This window comes from Patagioenas fasciata, chromosome 4 (genome assembly GCF_037038585.1).
Source record: "Patagioenas fasciata isolate bPatFas1 chromosome 4, bPatFas1.hap1, whole genome shotgun sequence".
NCBI classification, from domain to species: domain Eukaryota; kingdom Metazoa; phylum Chordata; class Aves; order Columbiformes; family Columbidae; genus Patagioenas; species Patagioenas fasciata.
The window spans coordinates 41,525,456-41,543,302 of record NC_092523.1 but is presented as its reverse complement, the minus strand read 5'-3'; the positions used below and the strand labels follow the sequence as shown (position 1 = coordinate 41,543,302).

The 17,847-nt window shown below is 36.7% G+C and overlaps 1 protein-coding gene across 1 annotated transcript in view; it reads right to left on the bottom strand.

Annotated features, from left to right (window-relative positions):
- Positions 1-17,847, bottom strand: part of DDX60 (DExD/H-box helicase 60) — a 45,733-nt gene that overhangs the window by 17,783 nt on the left and 10,103 nt on the right. Inside the window, 16 exon segments of the mRNA XM_071808359.1 lie at positions 40-184; positions 1,488-1,646; positions 4,147-4,274; positions 5,087-5,215; positions 5,303-5,407; positions 5,529-5,638; positions 5,832-5,977; positions 6,501-6,616; positions 7,296-7,391; positions 8,783-8,902; positions 9,944-10,093; positions 11,204-11,356; positions 13,010-13,173; positions 13,999-14,251; positions 15,284-15,441; positions 17,657-17,772. Of these exon segments, the coding sequence (XP_071664460.1) occupies positions 40-184; positions 1,488-1,646; positions 4,147-4,274; positions 5,087-5,215; positions 5,303-5,407; positions 5,529-5,638; positions 5,832-5,977; positions 6,501-6,616; positions 7,296-7,391; positions 8,783-8,902; positions 9,944-10,093; positions 11,204-11,356; positions 13,010-13,173; positions 13,999-14,251; positions 15,284-15,441; positions 17,657-17,772 (2,248 nt within the window).

Below are 17,847 nucleotides of genomic sequence, written 5' to 3'. Positions count from 1 at the left end.
AAACCAAAATCATTTTATAATTGTCAGTGAATTACTTACATCTTCATCCACTGCTTTAGGATCAGCATAAGTACACCCAGAAGGGATAGCAGTTAGCCTTTTAAGTCTTTTTTCTAGCTGTTTTTTTTTTGTCAAAAGAAGTTGCATGTTTTCGATTTTACTGGAGCTCATCTTTTTGGTATCCCTGTATACAGTATACAATTAAAAGTATTATTTCTGTAATTAACACAAATATCTCAATTTTGAAATATTCTTTGAGTACTGAAAGATGTAGACTCAATCGATTTTAAACTGTAGGCTCAAACATGTAGGTAGATCTGTAAATGTAAAGTTACTGGCAATGCTAACAGCTTCCTTTTATCATGGCTTGTATGCAAAACAGTAATTCTGGATGAAGTAGAGAGGAGGAATTATGGTGATATACAAAAACTAAGATTAACACAGCAACTCTAAAGTACTTCATTTAGCAAGTTGGTAAGCTAACAAGATTGAACAGTAGAAGTATTAAACATGAAAGAGAAATGTGATGGATTTACTGCCAATAATGACATGGACTGTAGGGATTTAGGACAGGATTTGAAGAAGAGAGAAGGAAAACTATTTAGAGGCAGATTTTCAAGCTACTTCAATGTTTAAACATGTATCTAAATTCCTACTGGATTTTCAAGTTCTCACTACTATGAAAGTCAGCTAAGTTTGATGATCCTTGTGGGTCCCTTCCAACTCAGGACATTCTATGATTCTATGATTCATTCTTTCACGATATTATGTCCAAAGAATCCATGTTGTCATGATTAGGAGGGCAAAACCATGACGCTTTATGTTCCTGACAATCCTGATAACTATAGCTGCATTTCGCTGCCAAATGTCTTACAAAAATCTGTACTCAATGATCACAAAAATCAAGAAAATTCAAGGTTAAGGGAGAAACAAATATGGTACAATCCAAGCAAAAGGCTGATAAATATTCAGAGAACATCTCACCAGTCAGGTGAACCCATACTTCTGAGATCCACCGCTGTAACCAGCCATGGTGAGGCTAAACTACTCTCCCGCAGTTGCTGACCCAGCACCAGGGTCAGATGCTACACTGTTTTTAATGCATGCATGACAAAAGTTCCTGTCTGGAGAATGAGTCATTCTGATATCTTGGTATCTCAGAGGTGAATTATTCCAAATTGACCGATCTCATATACTTGGGTCTCTGTCTTTGATTCTTATGTCATAGTGCCAGCACTTTACACAATGTCAGCAACACTGGCACTTTCCTGCTGCGTGACTATGTACTAGGTACAGCTGATTGACACTTTGCACACAGCTGCTCCTACAGTGTGGGTTGCTAGAGCACAAAGAGGAGCAGGGACTTCTACACTGCAAACTGCAGGACTGTGCTGCTGCAAGGTACATTCCCCAGAAATGAGTTATCACAAAATTATGCTCTGTCTTAATATGTAAGCTTTTTAGTAATATATGGTTATAATACTTACCGAGGGTTGAATTTTATTAGTGTTTTATTCACTTTTTTTAGTTCATCCCTTAAATGTTCTTTTTTGCTCTCGCTATCAGGGTCTTGTTCACTTTTTTGTCTTTTCAGCAAATTGAAGAATACGTTCTTGGCTGCATTTTCCACTGAATCCACATTAAATCTTAAAGTACATAATATATAATATACATCGGTTAGGTGAACTCTAATAGAGTTTTTATTTATATGTAGTGCTGTTACAATAATATTAGTTAAACCTTATAATCTGACAATAGTCAGAATCTACTAATAAGAAGCATATCCCTATTACTTCTCTAAATCATAGTCCGCATTCCATTTCAAACCCAATGGAAAAATGTTAAATGGTTCTGCCAATAAATCATCTATAGAAAGTATGCTCAACTCTACCTTTCCTTAAGCTGGACACTTGGACAAACGGATAAAGTAAATTGTAGTTTAAGTAATTTTAATTTTTTTCCACACCCCATTGAGAATCACTTTCTTGTTCTTCTACATAGCTGCTTTCCTCATAGCTTTTTTTTTTTCTTTTTTGAGTTTAACTAACACCATGCAAGGTGTTGGCAACACATGGGATGAGGTTTCATCCTAGTCCATTAGAATATTCACTAGTCATTCAAATATAGCAGTCACCATGAACAGGAGCAAAAACTGAAGGACTTTATCGTTTTATCCAGAAAGACAATATAGATTTTAAGGCTAGGAGGTAACTTCTCCCTAACTTAAGCTTTCCACATCTTCACAGATGACAAAGCTCAGTAACAGTCACTTGCCATTTACTTTCTTCTCTCTCTCTGAAGCTCAGACTGAATGACCTAATTTCTCTCTATCATTGAGTTTAGGCAGCCATAAGGAGTACTAAAGTGGTGCCCACCCATGCTTTTCCTTCTTGGCTCTAAGAAAAGAAAAGTAAACTCTTAAGTACTGGATTTTCCCTACCACCAAGGGCTACAATAGCAATTTGGCTTCTACAGCTCCAATACCTGTTCTCTTAGGGGTGTCCATTAATTCCATGCTAACATAACACTATATAGGATGACTGCTTTTCAACCCCACTCATCATTAATGGCTTAGGGAGACAAGGCTTATCAGCACCAATGAAGCATAAATGTCAATCTGTTACTCCAAGTCACTGTCTACTGTTTGTGAGGGCTACTCATCCCCTCCATCTTCATCAGAATTTCTCAGGTCTGGGCTATTTAACTAGAGAGATTTTTTAATTATTATTATTTTATCTGGGGCTTTTTCGGTTCTGTCTGACTCTTGTCTTTTGCCTAGCTAGAAAGACACTAGGGAGGTCTACCAAGTGCTGTTACACTATACCTCTGCCTTAAAAGACCCTTAGATAACAGATTTCTGTACCTCATCCCCCAGCTTGGTACCATTAGGTTCTCTCTATATTTTCACCAGTCTGGGATGTGTTCTTGTCTCACCATGATCATTTATCAATTGTCTAGGATATTCATACTCTACTCACAGTCCCTTGCAAGAGCCATAAGTCACCAAGAATTTCTAAGGACTCATCATTCCAGGGTAGATGAGAGGAAGGCATTTATCCATCTGCCCTAAGGAGAAGCACCTTGGAACTTCCTATTGAGTGCCCCAAAATGATGATGTAGTTCATACAGCAGCCCTGAAATTATTCCTTATTTGATGGAATTACAAATATCTAAGAGTCCTTCTGAAAACTGCCAGTTTCAGCTTGGTATCAGCCATAACATAAATTTACAACTAGACCATCACTGAAAAATAGAAAAAGAAATAATTTACCAGCAACTAGAATAATTTGAGATGTACCATCAATATGTATATTCACTTTTTGCTTCTTCCTTTCTAGAGTTCTTTCAGAAATGTCTTTTTATCAGCATCAAGCATGTGAGAACTGAAATGGCAGTGAGCATTCTACCTCTAACCATCAAAGGAAGGAAAAGGCTTCATACAAAGAAAACTTTCAATTTTTACATGATTGTTTCTAAGCATTATTACAGTGAGAATATGCAGTAGACAACTATTTACTGGTAAGCAGCTTTTTTTTATTATTAAGTCCAGCATTGAGGTACATGCGTGCTTCATTGATATTAGCACTATCACCGACTATAGCAGTATTGTCTATAGGCTCAAAGTTGTGCATGCCTGATGTTATGTAATTGCACCTCACAGATTTGCAAAACAGGTTGTTTGATGCATGTCACTATATGTGAGATTGTTAGAGGCTGTGCAGTGGAGCTGTCACCATATGACAAACACAGAACCTCATTCCACCCTTTTCCCTAGCAAATCTGCCCCACATACACTATTTGCACCTCTAAATAAACAGCATATGCTTCCTACAAGTTTTACTGACTACCTTGGGGCAAAGCAACTGAAAATCTGACTCTCATTTTACTGTGATTCAGTTTCTTGTAATTTTCTCAGACATCATGCGTGGATTCTACCCTTTCCACAAAGTAATTACATGCTCCCAGTTTGATTACAGCTAAAACTTTAGTGCCATAAAGATGCATGGGTTACTTTGTATGTTTTAAGGCAAATGTAACAAATACCATATAAATGGCATTTGCCAAGCCATATCAATGCTTATCTCTGAACTCCATTTTTCTGAATATAGGCAATAAACATATAATTACTGGAATGTAAATACTTACATGAAAAATATGGCCGGCAACTGATCCATCTCCCATAATTTATCAACAAAGCTTGCAAGATGTCTCCACTTCTCATGTTCTGAGCAATCCACAGGTTTTGGCTTAAGGTGCTCCAGTAACTCATTCACCTGACCAAAGCAGTATTATTGTGGATATTTTAATGGTAGAAACTTCTAGTCAGAGGCTAATAAATACAAAGACTCTGTTTTCCTGTGTCAACTTCTATCAGCAAATTTTTTTAAAAACATTCAGAGCTGCAATAGCCATGTGTAGTTTACAGACTGCAAGTTATCGACTGACTTTGGTAAGAGCTCAAAATGCAAGTCATCACTGCACAAATAATGAAGTATCACTAATAGGCTGATTATGATTTATTTTCACCTTTAACTGTCATATTTCAATAAATTTGTTGGGTTTGGTTTTGTTTTGTTTTTCCCCAGATATTGTTTATTTTTAACATGTCAATTCACCACCTCCTCATGTTCCTTTTTATAATGTTGCAATAGGTGGCCTCCAATCAAGACTTTTTAAAATTTTCTGCTCATTGCTTTAATTCCTCTCTTTTGCATGAAAACATACATACTGTCTGTCTGCAGTTCCACAAGAAGCTTTCAAATGAAGAGCAAAAAAGAAGTAGACTGAAAAAGCAGAGCAAATGTACAATATTCTCACTAACTGTAGGCAGTACCTAAGGGAATCAGGAACTGAAATCTCACAGCAGTGTTAGAAGTCGGATTCCCAGAGAAGCTTGTGAAAACATCACCTTGAAAATGCTCATGGGGAAATGCCACAAATATTAATGCTTATCTTTCAAGTACAGCACCAGTTAAACCTACTAAATAATAATAATGGGAGGAGAAACTGCCATAATTATATTATTGCATATTATTATTTTAAAGATGTATACGATCTTCAGAAAGTGCATTGTAACCACTGTTACCTTCTGCCTTTGGCCAAGCACAATCCATTCACTTAATTCTTTCTTCAGTTCCCGTTCATATTTCCTCACGTCTGTTTTTTTTATCACCACTTTATTCTTGAAAGAGACAAATTCCTCAGGATCTAGCTCCTGGAAAAACAACATTAGTATCAAACATTGCAGAACTTTGTTATCTATTTATTTTTATATCTTTTGTCCACCGCTGTGTATACACACCTGTGCCCTTGGCCACTCTTGCCAGACTTTCACCATTGTGTCATAAAGCTGGATGCTCTCTCGTGGAGACAGAGAAAGATCTGAAGGAATACCATAGTTCTCAATCTGCAAGGAATTTAAATATAAAATAAAAATAAAATAAAATAAAAAGGGATAATTTTGATGGAATTCATGTTGCCTAAAAGTAACAGTTGCTAAACAATGTTGATACCAGTATTATGCTTACATGATTGACTGTTAATGCAGCACATGGATGATAATGTTCAATGATAAAATCACTGCCCTTTAGAGAACACACATACTTTTCCAAATCATTGTATCTTTCTTCATACATGACTGTGAAGAGACAAAAATGCTGTCATTATGCATTTGGTTGTTTTGAAAAGCAAATACTTAATCCTGCAAGATTTGTTTTTATTTAAAAGAAAACCCAAAGCAAAATAGGCTTCAGTTCACACACCATGATTTAAGTTTTTGCAGAAATAACACTAAAATTTATTTCCTAGTTCCAAAATACTCTGATACACACCTAGTCTAACACGATATGATTTCTTCTGTCCTTGCACTTTAGATTTCCCTTTAAATTTTCTTGTGAAGTTGTCTTCAGAGTTTGTAAAGCTTCCTTCTATCATACTCTCAGCATGTTGCCAATACCTTTTCACAGATTTTAACCACCTATAATGCAAGAATAAAACAAAAATAAGAGTTGTAAAAAATAGTTTCAGAAAATTGCTACTGATGATGAATAGATGAATTATTACCATATGCTCAATTTCTCCTGTTGAATTTCCAGTCTCCCTCTCACCATCTCCAGTGCAGTTTTCTCCAGTTTATCCCAGGGGGCAAATAAAAAATATGCAATAGCACCATTTTATATATATAAATATGGTGCATCTTCTCTGATTGATGATGGATAAGTGTTCTTATCAGGCCTTGGCAATTCAAATAGATGTAAAAGCTTCCGAAGGCCTCTGCGCAGTTCAATTATAGGGTCTGAAGGCAGACTAGTGCCTATTCTCTTTACAAAGTTAAGAATTACAGCATTGTTTTGCCTGAACTGGGGAGTAAAAATAGCATAATACATATAACAATATAACTCCAAATCAATTGCCTCCTAATAGTAATTGATCTGTCTATCTAAAAACAGCTCATATCTGGTTTAAATACACTCTTGTGAGCAAGAAAATTTCACACGTACTCAGTTAGGTGTTCAGGGTTACTGACAGTAGCAGAGAGCGCCAAAAACGGACACCGAATTGTTACCAGAAGATGCTCCCAAACCTCTGCTCCAATTTCACTGCCAAGACAATGGACCTATGTTTTTGGGAAAAGGGATTGAAAGAAAAAAAAGTGTTCCTTATCAAAGTGTATCCAAAACAGTTATTGTTTTGCATTTTGCAAAAATAAAAAGTTTGGCAAGATCAGTACTGAGTAATTCTTACGTTGTAGCAAATCACCATGAAATCTAAATCAAGGGTCCAGTAAACCTCTCTCCGCACTTCACTAGATAGCACATTAGTGTAAATTTCAATAGTACATTCACTGTTTGTACCCTAGATGGTGGCGTAATTAGCAATTAATTCTATATACAAGAAAAAGTACAGTAGGAATTTTAAATTTAGCAAGATTAATTATCATCCTTTTCCCTGGAAAGACTGACTAATACTGTATGAAGTAAAATGTGGATGATCCCACTCCAAAATGCTCTACTTGTGCCACTGAGACTACAGTGGTGGCTTTTAGTTTTTCAGCTGACTGGCCTGAGATAAATTAAGGAATTCCCTGGTAGCTTCCTCTCGAGGACTAACACAGCTTTAAGTGCTTTCACTGGAGTACATAAAAACTATCAGCAAATTGGGAAAAGGTAGTGAGTCTGAAATAATATTTCTGAAAGTTGTTATTTTACCAGCAATAATGTATGTAATGCACCAGCCTTTTTCCTCAAGCTCTTTTTGTGTATCTGTTAAATTGGTTACTATTAAAAGATGCCTACCTCATCAAATATGACATATTGTATCCGTTTGGTCCATTTCTGGCAACGAGGAGAAAGCATCAAGATTTCTAAACATTGAGGCACAGTCACTAGTATCTAAGAATAAAGGTTTGTAAAGCATTATTTTGAAGTAAAGTGACCAACTACACGTAGATTCTTTATTAAAAAAGACTTTAAAAATATATTTGATTTCAAGTTAAACAAGAACGAATGAATGATTTGTCACTGCTATCTTATCATAGAATCACAGAATGATAGGGTTGGAAGGGACCTTAAATATTGTCTAGTTCCAACCGCCCTGCCATGGGCAGGCACACTTTCCACTAGACCAGGTTGCTTAAAGCTCCATCCAACCTGGCCTTGAACACTGCCAGGGATGGGCATCCACAGCTTCTCTGGGCAGCCTGTTCCAGTGACTCACCACCCTCATGGTGAAGGAGGGCACTTCAAGAAGGGCAAGAACGAGGACCCAGGAAACTCCAGATTGGTCAGCCTCACCTCGATTGCTGGAAAGTTGAGGGAGTGACTAATCCTGGAAACCATTTCCAAGGACACAGAGGACAAGAAAATCATTGAGGTATTCAACATGAATTCACCAGTGGAAGTCATGCTTGACCAACTTCTATGATGAAATGACTGGTTTGGTAGATGAGAGGAGAACAGTGGATATTGTCTTCAGGAAGTCTTTCAACAATCTCTCTCATAAGATCCTCACAGACAAGCTGTTGAAGTATGGCTCAGATGAGCAGATAGTGAGGTGCATGCCAGAGGGTCATGCCGTCATCCAGAGGGACTCTACACAGGCTGGAGGAATGGCCTGACAGGAACCTCATGAAGTTCAACAGGCAGAGGTAAAAAGTACTGAACCTGGGGAGGAGCAACCCCATTCACCAGCGTATGCTAGGGGCCATCTAGCTGGGAAGCAGCTCTGCAGAAAAGGACCTGATGGTCCTGGTGTACTCCAAGCTGAACAGGAAGCAGCAATGTGCCCTTCTGGCAAGGAAGGCTAATGATATCCTGGGCTATGTTAGGAAGAGTCATGCCGGTAAGTCAAGGCAGGGGATCGTTCTCCTTTGCTCTCCACTGATGTGTCCACACCTGGAGTCCTGTGTCCAGTTCTAGGCTCTCCAGTACAGGAGAGACCAATCTAGTGGCCTTCTATAATGGAGTGACTGCAAGGGATGAGCTACTGATGTATTCTATCTGGACTTCTGCAAGGCATCTGCTGTATGCTGGCAACCAAATACTTTTAATGTTTTTGCTTTTAACCAGAGCAAGTAATCAACTGCGTGTGCCCTAAGGATGGATAGGTAAGGCTGTATGCCATAGACTGCAAGTATCTGGTAAGAAGTAAAGGTATGCTTTGATTTTTCCTGCACTTTGCAATTAGTAATGGAACAATTTTTATAATTCAAAGTAACATTTTCAGAAGCCAGATGGAATACAGAAGTCATTATTATTGTGTTAAAACACGCATAAAAATATACCTGAGAATTCATGACATCATTGTGATAATCTCGCGTGAAGACTCCACACATTGCCAATCCATCTGGAAGTTTCTTGGTGAATCGACTGTATATAGTTCCCACCACTTGATTTACAAGGGCCTTAAATAAAGCAGGTCATTAACAAAACTAGATAGCATATGTCTAAAAGCATATGATATTCTGAGACATATAAAAGAATTCAACTTTGGTACTAATATTGATGTACTAGACTATAAAGTAGTATGTAACATACTATAAAGTCTAGACTGTCAAAAATGTTAACTTTAAAAAGATTTGGTACTTGATTTTCAATTATACTGAAATGCTTTCAAGGAAATTCACTGTTCTGTAAAGTGAATTATACACTATTAAGTCTGTATTTTAATTATTTTCAAAGCAGTTAAAAATAGATCACATTATACTGCATCTACAAGCACTTTAATGAACTCAAAGTCCTGGGGCTGCAGGTATAAAGTACATTTCTGCACCCAAACTGATATTCTAATTAAAAGATTATTTTGATGCCCAGCCTGAGGACAACCATAAAAAAAAAATTATTTTACTTACAGAAAACAATCCACAGAGATTGTTATTGAATAACAACACATGTAATTTATTATCCAAAAATGATATTACTGACATTAAACTAAGTTTTGGAAGAAATCAAAATATTGTAGCTCAGCACTCAAGTCAGTTTTTAACTATTAGGCTAGAAGTCTCATTAAAAAATATCCCAATGCCTAGAGTTTCATAAATTTTCTCTTGAAGCATCTAATGGTAAAGTCAATTAGAAAAAGATTACTTGCCTGGTCATTGTTCTGTTCCAACATTACTTTCACCATGTTGGTAGGCTTTTGGTACTCTCACCATTTACTTCACATAGTACTTATAGCACTTTTGTATATATTAGTGTTTCTGACCTGAAATTAGCTATACATATATTAATAGACAAAAAATCTACAGGAGCTTAGATATTTTGAAGATTTTCTTGTAAACATGCTGTTTCTAATGAATGTAAAACACAACACAAAGATTCAATTTCCAATGAAAAAATATATATATCAACTAAAATTGTGTAACAGGTTACCCCAAACAGTTTCAGAATCATACTGAGAAATTCATGGTCAAATATACAGAATATGTAGCAGGATGCAGCCTTACCTTTGTAGGAGCAACATACACAACTACTCCATCATTGCTCATTTTCAGAACTTTTTCCATGCAATAGTATGATGCATATGTTTTTCCTGATGAAGTGGGAGCAACAATCACTGCAGATTCATTATTATCCACCGCATCAAGAAGTTCTCGCTAAGAGAAAAGCAGCTATGTCAAAATGTCTTGTTATAAAATTCTTATTGAGTAAACCAGCTCTTTCTGTGAAGACATCTCTTATTTTTGCATGTAGACTTTATATACAGATTTTAGACCACAGAAAGTTAGAGTTAATCTCGTTGGTTTATGGCTGTATTATTTTCTCTTAAACTGTTAGTGGGAAAAAATGGATCTACAAATTATTATTAGTCCATTTCACTTATTTGGTCTGAGATACTGATATCAGAACATTGAGTCCAAACTTGGACATCTTCAAATTAAAAAATAAAACCAGTTAACTCAGAAGTGTATAATTTAGTTTCAAAAACTTCATTGTTTTATACAAGGCAGAATTTTTTTCTGGCATTATAATAGTTACATCAATACTGTCCAAATCTCTCTTCTGCTCCTAGGATACAGTATTTATTAAAGTGTTTTCTTCCTTATTATTGTCTCCCTCCATGCTCTCTGACCTTACACAGGCCTGTGAAAGGATGCGGTAAGGGGTACAGAAGAGGAAACAGGAATAGCACTAACACTGTCTCTCTCTATCAGCTCATATGCCAAGTTCCATGTTGCTTTTCAAGCATGTGACCGTTTTGCAGATATAGACATTCAAAGCAGCAAATTCAGCTGGCCTCCTAAGTCTAATAGTAATAATAATAACAATAATAACAACAACACTAACAACAACAACAATAATAATAATAATAATATCTGAGTTAGACTTCCTCTGCTTTAGACAGAAGTTAGTTTTCAACTTGTACTATGGGTAATTCTTTAGGGACAAATAGGTACAGGATGAACAGTTAGAGATTATGCAAATGGGGCATTACCACCATCAAATATGGTAATGAGCAGTGAAATCCCACAGATTTGGCATTTCTTATGTTGAATTCTTTGGGCCAAGGTCTCTGCAGAAAAGCTCTCAGTGTAGAAAGAACATGGACTACAGTCCAAAATTATTTACTGAATTTGTTACATTTGTTAAAAAATTAAATTATATAAACAACACTACTAGTAGTATAATAATGCATACTCTTAAATGAAAAAAAAAAAAAAATAAAACTTCCATTAACTTTATGCAAAAAGTTTGTGTGTCATTACCTGCCATGTGTCTGGTATGAAGTGTTGCACTCGGGGATCTGGATCATTCCTCTCTTCTCTGAGCAAGTAATAATCCATGTATTGTAGCTGAAAGCGAGCTGGACCCACTTTGATAGCATATTTGCTTGTATTCTGGTCATTACTTTCTCCAGTCTGTAGGGTCAAAAGAAAATTCAAGGTGGTCTGAAAGCTAGCAAGAGATTAAGAAAATGACACATCTTTTGCTTTGTGGAACTCCGCAAGCTTGGAAAAACATATAAAAGTGCAGGTGATTTTAAAATTTTCTTGCAGAAATCTATACCATGTAGCCTTACACGAGGGTTATACTTGTATCTCTTCAAATGAGACCATGTTCTAAAGATAATAGGTCTTCCACAGCTGGTGTTGGTGTTGTTTTTGTTGTCAGAAGAGCTAACAAAACTGGCTAGCAGGCAAAGCTCAGCCTCTTCAAGATACTGCCTGCCAGAGTCTTCTCATCGTATTTTTGTGCCTCTTTTCTTCAGCCTGCCCTGAAGCCTTGTACAAAGAATCACAGCTGCAAAATCTAAAGACTGAGTGTAATCCCAAATTTTATAAAGCATTGTATTTTTAAACAATGCCTGCATACCCTAAAACATACCAAATTAAATATTCACAGGCAGGACTGGTTACGACATCGGATCCTGAAAGCTGTATAGAAAAGCATTACATCTTACAACATACACCAGAAGGTAAGAGAAAATCACATAACTAGTTTGTTAGGGATGTCTGGATGTCAGTTAATCCAACTCGCTGCTAGAAGCCGGTGCAATAGATCAGGTCACTGAGGGCTGTGTTCAGAAGGAAATCTCTTACAAGACAATAATTTCCTTCCTCAACTCTCAGCCCTGATCCTCAAGGAAGGATAATAAACATTTTCCAGATATAAGCTTCCAGAAATTCTTAACTCTATTGTGCCTGAAAAACGAGACACTGAAGTGACTGATATTAGTTTTACAGTTCAGGGTGATCTTCCTTCTGCTACTGATTCCATATTCTGCAGGCTATGAGTTACATCCTCCCTCTTCTGCCTGAGAGCCACTTAAGCACTCTCTCTCCTTAATAACACCCCATCTACACACAAACGTATCAAACTGCTCTTGACATTAAATCACCCAGCACGCAGGTTGCTAATATGCAGAAAAGTGCAGTCCTTAGAGAAGTCACTTCAGAGACAAACTGAGTGTAGCTACCGGTGGTCCCAGCTGTGCTAACAAGGACAAACAACTCAGTATCTGAAGAGGTTTCCTTCAGAGGTGATCAGTAGCACCACAACAACAAACGGAATAGTTTTCATCCACCTCTGCAGTCTCAAAGATTTGCTTCTCTAACATAGCACATCTGTGCCTGTTAAAGAGCAGGTGCTCATTAGCTCATTACTCAGGCTTTTAACAGTTATTTTTAACATGCAGAATTCAGTGGATGAGATGTATTGAACAGGAGGTACCTTTAAGAGATATCTAAGGCCTCAGGCAGACATAACTAGAGCAAATTAACCTTGATGCATGTTTCAAAAGGTATCTTTGAAGCCATAAAATTTCTATTTACTAAAGGGGAAGTGGCTTATTGTGCCAGCAAGCCCTGATATCAAGCAGAGAAATGTAACCATGGAACTAAAGAAGATTAATATCTGAAGCAAGAATAGACAGTTCCAAATCTTATGACACAATACAAAATAAAATAAGCTCAATATAGATCTTCTGCACATTAGTCAATGCTTAAGAAAACACTGTTGATATTCAGCTGCAGATCCAGTTACAGTAGAATCACTAAAGTCTGTAAAGTTACCTGGCCAGATAGAGTGCATGCCAAATTCTCAAATCCAAGAAGTCTTAGATATCTGGTCAGTTTTTGTAGATGTTGTTTCTCCAAGAGATCGTGATACTTTTCGAGGACGATATGAATTCTCCTCATGACTTGAACAGCTTTACTTAAATCTTTTGACTGGCTACCTTTAAAAAAAAGTCTACAGTTATTTGAGAGCTGATTGTATCACTGGGAATCTTCTGATATTAGGTATTTTTAAAACAGACCATACTTGTCCAACCACACTTAATGACAATTTAAAAACTAATTTATTTTAAAGGCAACTAGACAAAGACAATCGACATACCTGAGACCTCCGTGATAATCCTATCCGCTTCTGCACACTCAACTATAAAAAGGAGTTGTACCTCTGACATCTACATAATAACTGAGCTCTCACGTTTCACTTTCCTGACCCACACATTTGTTAGTCAGTGTTATTAGTAACATATTTCACTCTAATGTTTACAATGCTCAACAGGTTTAGAGCAATATGTATTTGGAGTCCCCTGACTGAGGGTATGGCCTGAACAAGTTAATTCTGGTGAAACAGGACGCCACTAACCATGGTAGCACACATTTCTGTGCAAATTGTCATTCAAACTGTGAGCTAACCACTTCTGCTAATTAAACAATCCACTGCAATACAGATACATTTTAGTGTGCATTATAATCATTCAAGATCTATACACTAAAGATATATACAATAAAAAAATGTTAGGCATGCAGTGTTTAGAAAGCAAACCAGGAAAACAGCAGCAATCTAATTTCATTGGGATACTGCGCAGCTGACTCAAAGGATTTTGAAATTGCAAACATGGACCAGAGCCTGATTATACTTACAAAACACTGTTCCTACTTCTGAAACAGGTCTGTATTTACACACCATCATCCCAGCTGAGAATGTCCAAAGTCACTCACTCTTGGTTAAAGGGAATTTTGAATATTGAACATGAATTTGGCTATCGTACCTTCTTTTCTGCAGTGTTCCTTCCACACTTCTAAACAGGCAGAAAGTCCTGTCATTTCTACGCTGAGCTTCACAGATTTACTTTTAAGGGTCTTGAGAAACTTCTCCAATTTATTTATTCCGACAGTCAGATTTGCTTTTATTTCCTTTTCAGTTGGTATGCACAAGGCTTCCCACTGCTCCTGTTCTTTCTTTTCTTCTTTAGTTTGTAGTCGCCTGTTGTTTTCCTCTGCAATCATTGCCGCTTTACTTTTCTATGCAATAAAACGAAGATATCCAGAACTAACAATCACTGTGTGAAAGTAGTATCTAAAAAAAGTTAATCCATAAACTGAATCACAGCAGGTACATTATAGTTTTTAATTATTCTGTGTGATGCATTGTGTTCTGGGAATTTATTAAAATAGTACTTCATTTTAAAGGGGATATCATTTCTGATTTCAAACACATGTTACTCAAAAGAGCTTCCCTAAGCTTCATTTTAAGTCAGTATAAAGCTTCACGAGTGGTAAAGAAAGGCAAAAATATGTAAAAATAAAAGAGCAGATGTCTGAAAGTTAAATTTCAAGCTTTCATTTTATACATGGGTAATAGTAATTCTGATCACATTGAGATGTTTTTCAATAACTTAACTAAAATTAAGAGTTCAATCTTACCTGAAGTTAAGAAAGTTATTTTACATACAGACTTTTACAGGCAGCTCAACAAGCCATAATCTGTAAGCCACAGTACAGTCTATTATGAAATATTATTAAAATTATTATTGGTCAGTATTCTTCAAGAGTATGCAGCTACATGCTACCTACCCTGTGATGTCTGACAATGTTCACGTAATTAGGATTAATTGCAATATCTACAGGATCTTTCAAAGATAAAGTTTCCAAATAGTGCAAGGAAATATAATAAACAACTGAATAATGTTTTTTGAAGAATTTATCAATAGTTTCTTAAAGTAAAATTAAATTAATGAATGCCAGTTTCCTTCATTCCACATTACTGGCCATGAGCCAAAACCTGTCTGTCTTTACAGAGTATATATGTACTAGTTTTTTTTATTTGTGCCTGTTAAAATATAATCACTCACCAGTAGTCCAAGCCAGAAACAAAAATACTTTCAACAAGTCACTAATTAAATTTGAAGTACAAAGATGATTTAAATTTCTTCCACTGACAGCTACCACTGCATTCAGAATACAAAACTTCAGCTGTGGGACTCCTATATAGCAGAAATCCTTTCCTGGATAATAGAAAAAAATATTTGGAAGGAGTAACTTGAATATACTCACATGCTTTTTTTGTGTCTTTTTCACAGCAGCATTAGCATTCCTTGACACATCCTCTTGATGTACAATAAGTTTTGAATTGTTGTCTTCCAAAGTGCTCCCATAAAAATGACGAAAAGTCTGTAATTTTTGTATTTGTCTTCTTTCTTCTGGATCTTTGGCTTTTGTTGCAAACAAATATAATTTATTAAAAAACACTCTGATAGAATTCCAGCCTAATCTATTCCCAATAAAAGATACCTGAGTAATGGATTAATTTCCTAAAAAATCCTCATTGATCTAGAGGCCAAAATCACATTTTGAAAGAGGCTGGCTACTAAGACTCACTGAAATCCAACAGTACTTTGGAACACTTGAGAGAAAGGCAATAGACTACTTTAGGCACACATTAAAAATATTGGAAAACTTAACAAGCAGGATGCCTGGAAGGAAATAATAACTGCTTGAGGACAATGCCTACGCTTACAGTCCATGAAAATAGGAAAGTGTTTTCCAAAGGCAATTCAGATGATCAGAAAGCGACCTCTTGCCCCTGAAAACAAAACTCTGTCATCGGAACATAAATAAATAAAGCTGCCAGAAAAACGCTTATGCTAGCCAATGGAAGATACTGAACTAAGCACATGAATACTTCCACACTCAAACCTAGGTATTTCTCTCTGTCCTAAAATCAAAATGATCAATCAGTTTCTGAGTGTGAAGACCCACTTTGGAAGATCTTTCTGTTTTTCACAAGAAAAACTGAGATGACACATGCCAGCATTCAGAGTATTCATGCAAGGCATGGGGGAGAGAGGGCCCTCTCTTCAGCTGGAGCAAACATAAACCTTCAACTCCAACATTATGGAAGGTGCTTTAGTTACTATTCTGCAGGTTAAGCTCTCCAAACTTCATGTTGAAATCAAAGTGCACAGAAGAATGCAAAAATCACCCAGTCAGAAAGGTGAGCAGCTGAAACCATCGTTTCATAGCTCAAGTGGCACAAAATCCCACTCAGGAGACAACATTTCTTAAGTCAACTAATGAAATCCATAAGCAACACTGGAAGGGCCAAGAGTGATCCATGATTTCTCAACTCTTGGTAGGTTTTTCACAGTTTAATTCATTATATGATGCAATAGATAACGGGAACATCTTTGAGAGAAAGTTTTGTGTACTTGCTGGTACATACAGTATCATTTACTCCATTTCACTTAAACATGCAAATCTAAGATAAAAATTAAGTCTGTGGTTTGTTTTCCTGAGTATCTCAAATGGGAAAAAACTTATAGGAAACTATAATGCATAACATCAATAATTATGATACAAACAACTTTTGTTTTCTTCTGTGCAGGTTTTAATGGAATAGAGTTAAATTTCTTCACAAAAGCTTGTATGGAGCTATGTTTTGAATTTGTGATGGAAATAGTTTTAATAACACAGGGGTGTTTAGCTATCGCTGAGCAGTGCTTACACAGCATCAAGGCCTCTTCTACTGCTCACACCCTCCAAGTAGCAAGTAGGCTGGGGGTGCACAAGAAGCTTGGAGGGGACACAGCTGGGACAGCTGACCCCCAACTGACACTGTATGACATCATGCTCAGCAATAAAAATAGAAGGAAGAAGGAGGAAGGAGGGGGATGTTTGGAGTGATTGTGGGTTTTTTCCCCAAGAGACTGTCAGGTATGCTGGAGCCCTGCTTACCGAGAGATGGCTCTAAACACCTGCCTGGCAATGGGAAGTAGTGAATGAATTCCTCATTTGCTTTGTTTGTATGTGCAGCTTTTGGTTTACTTATTAAACTGTCTTTATCTCAACCGAGCTTTCTCACGTTCACCCTTCTGATTCTCTCCCCCATCCCACCAAGGTAGGCAAGTGGCTGTGTGGTGCTTGGTTGCCAGCTGGGATTAAACCACAACAATTTCTTTTACTTCTTATTTTAATTCTGGTCTCAAAATATAAGATTGGTTATGCATGCAGTGTGAAAATGTCTGAGCAGATTTTGCACACACATGGATGTGCTTACCAAGCATTATGCAAACTATATATTTAAACGTTAAATTGCACATGTGCATACGTTCTGCTTATATAAATCTGTGAAGCATTTTGCAAGCTAAAGGGAATGTATCATGAACATCTGACCACAAGCACTCATTCTGTTATACTCATATAGAGCTATTTAAGATAATACACAATGCATACACATAACGCACAAGCACATCGGTTTAAGTATAATTTCGCTGGTACCTAGTTGTATCTAGTACCAGCTGTATCTAGTTTGTCAAGTATTCATACAGTTGCAAATATTTTCTGAAATGAAAATAAACATTTACAATAACCCTTACAATACTGTTCTAGCCAACACAGACACACGGGCTTTGTGTTAGTTCTTCTCACCGTCAGCATTGCACTGTATTCGCTCATATTCCTCAGTCAAAGGTCGGCCAGAATGCCAGTGACGGAGCTCATGAAATTCCTTGTGTTTAATGAGTGAAGTAACTGCAGGATCATTGCTGAAATATACAAACATTAAACAGATCAGAAATTAAAAGTGTTTTCTGGCATCTCTGATGAAACAGTCAAGGTAT